This window comes from Nymphalis io, chromosome 21 (assembly GCF_905147045.1).
Source record: "Nymphalis io chromosome 21, ilAglIoxx1.1, whole genome shotgun sequence".
Lineage (NCBI taxonomy): Eukaryota > Metazoa > Arthropoda > Insecta > Lepidoptera > Nymphalidae > Nymphalis > Nymphalis io.
In genome coordinates this window covers 2,250,596-2,260,082 of record NC_065908.1, presented here as the reverse complement: position 1 = coordinate 2,260,082, position 9,487 = coordinate 2,250,596, and the positions used below count along the sequence as shown (strand labels likewise).

The 9,487-nt window shown below is 32.4% G+C and overlaps 1 protein-coding gene across 1 annotated transcript; it reads right to left on the bottom strand.

The window, feature by feature from the left end:
• Positions 1-359: 359 nt before the first annotated feature.
• LOC126776805 (protein FAM114A2) lies at positions 360-8,685 on the bottom strand. The gene is made up of 10 exons (XM_050499600.1): positions 8,437-8,685; positions 7,934-8,119; positions 7,077-7,235; positions 6,270-6,480; positions 5,567-5,818; positions 4,836-4,961; positions 3,675-3,819; positions 3,077-3,268; positions 2,296-2,419; positions 360-969 (listed from the first exon to the last, which is right to left on the bottom strand). Exons 1-10 carry the CDS (start codon positions 8,620-8,622, stop codon positions 895-897), a joined length of 1,656 nt encoding a protein of 551 aa, XP_050355557.1. The 5' UTR covers positions 8,623-8,685; the 3' UTR covers positions 360-894.
• Between the last annotated feature and the right edge of the window lie 802 nt (positions 8,686-9,487).

Below are 9,487 nucleotides of genomic sequence, written 5' to 3'. Positions count from 1 at the left end.
GCTGGACATAGGGTTCTCCAATAACACGCCACTGAGCTCTATCGTCAGCTCTTAATATCCATCCGCTGCCAGGCACTTTGCGAATATGATCACTCCACCTAGCTGGAGGCACTCCTACGCTACGCTTGCCATGGCGCGGTCTTCTCTCCAGAACACGTCTACTACGTCTAAAAGTTGCGAGTTACATAATTTTTCTTTTATAATACTTGGCAAAATGATTATTATACTATCATGTATGAAATAATATTAGTAATTTCGAAATTCTATTTAGTAAATTTTATCAATCTGTCAACTACAAGGCATCTTTTAGAGTCAAATAAAATAATATTTATATTATTATTTTAAATAAAACACCGTAATGTATAAAATATTTATTGTCACCTTGAACTTCGAGGTATAATAAATAAACTTAGCTTATTCCAATCACAATAAAGCAAAGACAAGTAAAAAAAATTGACATTAACTTAACGGGATGTCATTGGTCGATCTTTAATTATCTGTGGTATACATATTGATGTCGGCGAAGTTGTTTTCGGAATTTTGGAAGGTTAATTAAAAATTAATATAAATAGTTGAGTGGAATAATGTTGTATTATAAATAAAGATATATTAATCAAAAACTCTTTGTACTGAGAGCTATTAGAAAATCGCATAGAATATGTAAATCCTAAAGTTTAATGATTGGAATAGTCTATACAGATAAACAATATAACACAAAACTTATTTATGAATAGTTCTTCAATAGAAAACAGATAAAAAAACAGTAATATCATATAATCTGTATTGACAATTTAAAAATAAAATAAAAATTGTTTACTGTTATTTATTACAATAAATTTATCACAAAAATTATACGTAAAAATTATATTTATATATTATTATATTATATATATTTCACACTGCACCAATCTGAATTATCGGCAATGTTAACTGGAATGCATTTTCTATATACTTAGAACTGTTACCAGCCTGAAAAAAAAACAGTGGTTTTATACACTAGCAATACCTGGAAGATGTTGTCTTGTATATATTATACATAAACATGTTCGCATGTTGTGTTTACTTTTAATTAATCTCTACACTTAGATAATAAGTTTGTATTTATTGTTTCTTTTAATGTATTAGTTTATGTTATTGTAAGTAAACCTAATAAATAAAATAAAATAAATAAAATAAACAATAGTCATGGCAATTGATTGGACGGTATAATCAAATCAAATGAAAATATTTTTATTGAAATAGACTTGTGTCTTGTTGTTAATGTGATGCAGCGCCATCTAGCGAAGAGTTACAACAAAGTGTAAAGTATAACAACTTTCCCCATGAAAAGATACATATTTATACAACCTTTCATGGTGATGGAGTCCATTGATCTCAAACAGAATACCAACATCTATTTTTATATATAACATATAAATTAATATCAGTTTTTTTATTAGGCTCCATAAATGTTTTCCTAATATCTTTAATATTATTTATTAATGTCAGCCCCTATGCCAATACCCGATAAAATCCTTAATAATATATTTTTTTTTTACCATTAATAGGCCAGCGTTTGACCGTTGACTTGCATCGATACGGTCTAAGATGTAGCACGCTTGCCTATAAGAAACCTGTTTACTCTGGATTTGAAGACACCAACATTGTACCTATCGGGAAATACGGACTCAGGCAAAACATTCCAAAGTTTCGCAGTGCGAATGATGAATGTAGACTCAAAGTGCTTCGTACGTAGGCGGGGAATTTCCACTGTGTACCTATGGCGCTTTGGTCGCGTTTGCCCGGCCGTTCGATAGTAAAAAGTTGCTGGAGGAATCAGTTCATGTATATTATTCTGAGTAACATATATATTACCGGTTAATTAATAAAGACCCGCCCTCGTGGGTTAAAGCGTGATATACACCTTTATAAAAAAATTTACTCTCTGACGCAAACAGAGATTCCAAGATTCAAGTTTCCAAAATATATCTTAAAATACAGAAAGGTCATTGTTAAATTTCTGTTGTATGTACATACAGCAATGCTTAGTATTGTTGTGTTTCGACACAATAGACATATCTTCATATTTTTACATATTCTTTCATATTGGATAAAAAAATTTATGGCGCATCGGCAATGTAATGGATTATAGATATTTCTTACAAGGCCAATGTTTATGTCCAGTGGTAACCGTTTGTCATCAGCTCGCTCATTTGCCAGTCTGCCCAAATATTTCAATTATATAAAGGATCAAAATAACTGACGTTCATGATCAGTGAATTTAAATATTATTTAGAAAATATAAAACCTCATTACCTCTAAAAATACATTAGTGATGTAATCATTTATTTGCTCCTTGTTATCTGTCGGATGACCGCTCAGCTTCTCTGTGAACTGTGTTGCTAGATCGCTTATGTGCCTCGTCAAAACTACGGTCATTCTGAAAAGGGTATTATGCTAATATAAATATTTTCAATTTTATCGAGGCTTCGAAGGCGAGGATTTCGAAGAAGGCTACCCAACGAGTAAGACATATTGTGTGGACCAAAGACTACGTGCTTTCTGAGGCACGAGAGAGATTTGAGAATAACCGCCATGGCTAAAAACGGTCAGGGCATCGTCATTACGCGAAATATAAGTTGCTCGGACTCCAGTTTTTAGGAACTAAAAAACTAACCGTAACAGCCTGTTAATGTCCCACTGCTGGGCTAAAGGCCTCCTCTCCCTTTTATGAGGAGAAGGTTTGGAGCTTATACCTTTAGTTAAAAAACTAGTAAAGCTATACATGCTATAGGCAAAGATTACACTTCCGTAAATAATCGTCAATCATGTTTATAAAAGTTTAACTTTCGAATTCAATCAAAATAAATAAAAAACTTTATTGCCTTAGTCATCCTCAATACGTATTCCTTTATCACCGAGCACAAGATAAATTATACATACAAATTAAGCTTATCAAAAATCAGTGGCGCCTGGGTTTTAAACTCAGAATCATCAGTTAAGATTCAGCCTTCTAACTATCATCGTACAAACTAAACCAAATAAAATAAATATATACAAATATTAACATATAGATTAAATAGTAAATTCTACATACTGTGTAAGCGCATCAGCCTCATCGGCAGTCGAGCGTCGATTCTTAACGAGCAACATTTCAGCTGTCTTGTGATACAGTTCCACGCATAACGCTGTCGTTTGCGCGAGGCCGCTCACTGCCCTCTTATATATTGCCTTTCCCGCGATATCCGATTCCGTTTCTTCGAACCAAGTCAAAATATCCGTGTACTGCCTGAAACAAACATTGAAAAATATATAAATAAACATTGAAAAGTTTGAATTGATAGTGGCGACATCTATTAGCAAGGTTAATTAACGCTATGATGGAACCTGTCTTATACACTTTTTTTTTTCGTCGCCGTTGCCTTTGTTTGGAGATTAATTTTAACAACCGAAACCGTTAATAATATATATATATATATAATAATAATATATATATATATATATATATATAACTCAGTTGAAGTCAAGTCTTCGCTGTACTATGTATGTGTATATAGTGGTGCTTTATCTGTGACAAATAGTCGAACCTTAACAGCTAGATTTTGAAGGGGGGGACCCTCTTTAAGTTAGGTTTTGTTTAGAAAGGTTGTAGGTAAATGTTCTTAATTTAAAATAATTATGACTCAATTACTTACTTAATTAAAGGTTGGAATTGTAATTTCAACCCAATATCTCTAGTAGCACGTTGCAGGCGATCGTGGAACGCATCAGGCTTGGATATGTCTTCTGCTATTTCCTCCTGGTCTTCTTCATCATCTTCTTCAGGCATTTCGCAGAGTTCTGCAATTTTTAAAACAGCTTATTTATTCGTTACTTACTTGCGACCAGCAAATTTTTTTGCTGGTCCATTGTTTTTGGTTCCTGCCACCATACTATTTGTGGTAACCGATATTAATGGTATTAATATTAAATGTATTGGTCTTAAGAGTTTGCCAAGTATTTTTTGCACTAACCCCAAATAAATTAGATAAGGTCATGCAAATTATGTTGATGATAAGTATTTTTTTTTTCTATTTGCCGGGAGGGCAAATGACTCTACTTCGCCTGATGGTAAGTGATGGTAGAGTCCAAACGCGACGACAGCCAGTACAGTCGGGAAGAATTATTATTCTTACTAATGTTATAAATGCGAAGTGTTTTTACACACTCATGTTCTTACAACTAAACTGAACATTATTAAATTACACAGTACAGAAAAAGTACAGAAAAGAACATGGGATACCTCAAGCCTGCACCCCCTCCTAAACTAGATATTCATATATAATTTAATCTCTCACAGCCAATTACAAAATAGAATCACTACGGTATAAAATTTTAATTTAACGGGCCGCTTGGCGTGGCTGGTAGATACTTGACTTTCACGCCGACGGTTGTGGTTGTGGGATCGATTCCCACCCAGGACAGACATTTGTGTTCATGAACATGTCTGTTTGTCCTGAGTCTTGGTGTTATTATCTATATAAGTATATATTTACAAAAGAAAAGTAGTATATGTAGTATATCAATTGTCTGGTTTCCATAGTACAAGCTCTGCTCAGTTTGGGATCAGATGGCCGTGTGTGAATAACGTCCCAGGATATTATTATTGTTATTTTGCTTTTGGTTTGATGTGCTTACATATATTTATTTTCAGGCAACGCAATCGACGTTACGATTACAATTTTAATTACCACCTATATATTTTTTTTTTATTTGTGCACCAAATGTTTTCGTTGAAGGCAATTATGACGATAAACTTATTGAAATACATATAAAAAAATCATTATAATTGCGTATGAAAAGAAGCGTAAACGAACCTGCGACCTGTTGCAGTGTCTCCTTGATATCGTGTCGCTTGTCTGGACCAGCGTTGCGCAGTCGCTCATCGATACGCATGCTCACCTGCCTCGATAGCATCTCCAGCGCCTCCAGGTGGACTAGACCTGAAACACGGGATGATATACAATGTTAAAATAATAAATAATAATTTAACATATAAGGCCATTTGGATTTCGATTGAACAAATTTTTGGAACCAAGATGTTATATTACTCATTCTTGCAACCAGAACGCAACAATATTGCTGTTTGGCAGTAAAATATGTGTTCTTCCCTTCTAAGTAGGAACTACCCGTTCCCTACCACCAAGACAGTAGTAACAGCCTGTGAATATCCCAGTGCTGGGCTAAGGGCTCCTCTCCTTTTTTTTTGAGGAGAATGTTTAGGAGCTTATTACACCACGCTGCTCCAATGCGGGTTGGTGGAATACACTTGTGGCAGAATTTCAATGAAATTACACACATACAGGTTTCCTCACAATGTTTTCCTTCTGTGTGTGCTTACCCGGGTTTGAACCTGCGATTATTGGTTCAGATTCATGCCATTCAGCCACTGGGCCATCTCGGCTTTTTGGGCCTACCCTCAAGTATAATATACTTAATGTTTAAAATTAATTTATTTTAATTGTTATCTATTAAGTACTTATTATCTTTATGTTTACAAACAAATTGCTAGTTTCTAAAGTCAATGATGGATATTACTATGCAATACCTTCAAAATCATCAAACAATGTTTCATAATGCACTTGTTTAGCCTCTCTTTTGGCTTCCCTCATTACATCCTCTTCATCGGCCTTAGCTTTTGCCTCCCTTAGCACCTGGGACAGTACAGGTTTATCACCAGGGTCTAGACCAAGCATAGCTCGCTTCTTGGCAAGACCTGGATCACCATCTTGGAGAACTTCCATTGTCTTCTTACCTATAGTTTCTAGGGTATCTAGTCCACCTACTATCACTTTTGTACCTAAAAACAATTTGTTGATATTTTGTCAAATAATTTTCTAATACAACCAAATAATTTGCAATGCAATTTTTAGTATATAATTATAAAGAGCTATGTTAATTGTTTTTTGATATATAATAATTTGAGTTGATTCTTAAAGAGACCCTTCAAAAGAGAATTTCCAGGGAGAATTCATAATAATATTGATAGTCATGTCCTTCAGAATTCAGCTTTCGTGTCTATCCTAACAAGGGCTAGCCAATGATACAAGTGATATTATAGTGCACAAGTGTTTGTGCAAACACAGATGAATCTTCATATTTTGAAAGGTCAAGATCGGAGAGTTCCGGTACAGTAAGCACTTTTTGCACTTTCTGAGACCAGACCACTTTTGTAACACTGTCTTTACTTCCCCCCCCCCATTGGTATATTATATGAGTTATTAAATAAGAAATAACAAATATCAACACACCAGTAGATTCTACAAACTTGGTGACACCGGACAGCAAGCTACCAAATTGAAAAGCACTATCATTCACATTTCGATTTGACTTCTCTTCCGTACTTTCAATCTCTTCATTCTCAGCACTTTTTGGTTTACTTTCATAATTTTTCACAGATTTCCTGGCCAGTTCTTCAGGATCCGGGGCACCAATACCTGTTTCAAGAACTGTTGATATTCCCTGTAATTTACAAAATAAATTTTATTAAAATAAACATATGTATGAATATAAAATGTACATAGTTACTGACTGCAATGTAATGTTTGGTTATTAACCTATCAAAGGGAAAAATTTCAAGCCGAAAAGGCAATGTTAATGATTTCATACTTGCTAATAAATAAAATATTGGTGCTAACACTGTTAGAAGCACATAATTAAATATAGAATATTGTTTTTAAATAATAAAGACAGTAGTACTAGTTTAAAGGCAATAATAATATTCCTATTTTTGCCTCTATTTCTACAACCTTACTTGTGCTAGCATATAACATCATTCATGTTGTGTCAGCTATATTAATTTTACCATACCATACCCAAAGTATTGATGGAAGACACAAAATTAATATAGCTATGCAGCCTTTATAGCATCAGATAAATCAATATGTAATAACCCAGTGTTAGATGAAGACTGTTTATCATTTTGCTTTGTTCAGAACCATCTGTTATTGATAATTACAATGACATTGCTTAAGTGGAATTATAATAAAGAGATCTTATTTTATTCTTAAGTAAAACTTATTACTGAGAGAAATGTTAACAAATCTATTTTTTTATACCTGCGACACTTGTGTCGTTAGATTACTTATACCAGCTGTTGCAGAACTGAGGAGAGAATCAACACCCCAACCCCATCCCCATCCTTCACTCTTAGGTTGAGGAGCAGGACGATCTACCGCAGTTTGTGCCTTGTCTTGCTGTTGATGCTTCTTTGCTTCCTGAAATTTAATGTATACCATACCATATATATTTTTTTAATTAGATATGATTACTTGTGTATATACAAAAACCAGATGTGTGATCAATAAAACAAACCTTAGCTATATAGATAATAATATCTTAGTTCCCAAGGTTTGGGATCGCATTAGCGATGTAAGCGATGGTTAACATTTCTTACAATGCCAATGTCTATGGATGTTGGTGACCATTTATTATAAGTTGGCCCATATGCTCATCCACCAACCTATACTATTATAAAAGAGAATCATATTTTTTATTTTACTTGTATAACAGAAAAAACTATTATATACATTGTTTATTTTAACAACTGTTTGCAAGTAAACAACAAACTGTTGCAGTAATCTTAATAGTTTTTTTTTTTTAAGTTTCTAAACTATTAATATTCATATAATTTTATTAAAATATTCTATTGTATAATGTAAAATTTAATTTAACAACCTTTGAACACAACCAACACACATCTATATTGCCAATATTCTGTTTCTCTTTTATTTCTCTTTCAAAAGCAATTCAGAGAGAACTAAATCTGGAATATTGAGTTTCTAAAAGGAACATATATTTGAAAGCAGACTAGTTGCGGAATGAGAATTTCCATCATAGGATTCTAGAGTGCTTTTAAGTTATATAAAGTGTTGTTAAGTATGCAAATATATTTAATTTATCTACAATAATTTACCTGAGATTCTTTGTTAATATTACTATCATCACCCCAATCATCAAAGTCATCCCAGCCTGATTGTGTAAGTCCCGTCTTTGCTGTTGATTCGTGTTTTGAAGTATGTTTTTCTTTTTGTACTGTCATTACAGTTTCACTTGCCTCGTCATCAATGTCAAAATCGTCCCAACCATCTTCTGGGTTAGCCTTTAAAAGTTTAGTAATAAACTTTAATAATAAGGTGGTACATCATCGTTGTGATATAGGTAATCAAGACCATATATTCAAATATAATGGCATAGTGAGCTAAAATGGGATCTTAGAAGTATATTCTTTATTAAATTGCAAAGGCAATGCAATAATGAGTATAGTAATATTTAATTATAAAGTAAAATAAATAAGAAAGAGATTTTTTTAATTAGATATTTATAGAATCATAAATCTTTAATCAAAGATTATTACTAGTCTATATTGTATATAATACTATTATATACTATTAGTATATTTTGCACTTTTTCACTAACCTGTTTTTTGATTGATTCTTTTAATTTGGTTGAAAGTTGATCTTGAGGTTTTTGGGGTTCGTTGTCGTCCAACTCTAAATTATCGCTATAATTCGACGAGGATAAGCGCTTCTTGCGCTCTTTTTTGTTAGGGCTGCTGTGGCCTTCATCAGCACTTTCAAAATCGTCGCTATCACTAGAAGGCATTTTTGTTAAATATTGTAAAAATAATTAATTCTCAGAGTTTTTGATCTACGTCTACGTGTTTGACAGTTTTGACATATCAAAGTTACGTTTTTTATAATACCCGATGAACTTATATGACATGCTCATTATATGTCAAAATCAGAAATTTTGTTTGTTTTATAAATTTAAAATCTGATTAGACTTAATTTTATATAAAAGAGTGAATTATTTTAATAATAACGCATGCTATTATTTCATCATTATCTTTTAACAAAATAATAAGTACTTATTTTTAAAACCTCTTTTGTGACATACTACAGTAACGTGTGTTGGAACGTATAAGCTGCAAATGACGATTAGACGAATTTCAACTTTTTGTCAGTTTTTCTGTTAACACATAAATTATATTTTTTTTAATTAAAGACATTATATGTTGTCTTTTATCTAAAATAATTTATTTTTATAAATATATTTTTTTATGTTTTGTATATCGTGAGATAACGTCTTACTTCAGTGAATTTCTTAAAAATAGTTATTTGGAATTAGCAACATTTTATTTTTACTAACGAAGGTAACAACTTTTATTGATTTATAATTTTATATTATGTATTTTATTTATAAATACAATTTAATTTTTGTTTTGATTTTAACTTTGATGTAAATAATAATTTGAGATTAATTGTGACTTTTAACTTACTTTTTAATTTAAAACACGACTTTTCTTTACTAGTACGTTTAAAGCTTTTTTTTTCATAAAATAACGAAATATGTATTTTGTAATCGATTTAATAAGACGATACAACTGCGGGAAGAGGACGCCGCTGCAAACCTGCTCCGCCGAAGAAGACTAGTGAGAAGAATGAGGCGCTATGCGCATCTTCTCCCT

Coding starts and splice junctions, on each gene's coding strand:
- LOC126776805 (XM_050499600.1), bottom strand. CDS start 8,622: ATGCCTTCTAGTGATAGCGACGATTTTGAAAGTGCTGATGAAGGCCAC. Junction 8,120..8,436: donor AAGAATCAATCAAAAAACAG/GTTAGTGAAAAA, acceptor AAACTTTTAAAG/GCTAACCCAGAAGATGGTTG. Junction 5,819..6,269: donor CAAGTTTGTAGAATCTACTG/GTGTGTTGATAT, acceptor AATTGTTTTTAG/GTACAAAAGTGATAGTAGGT.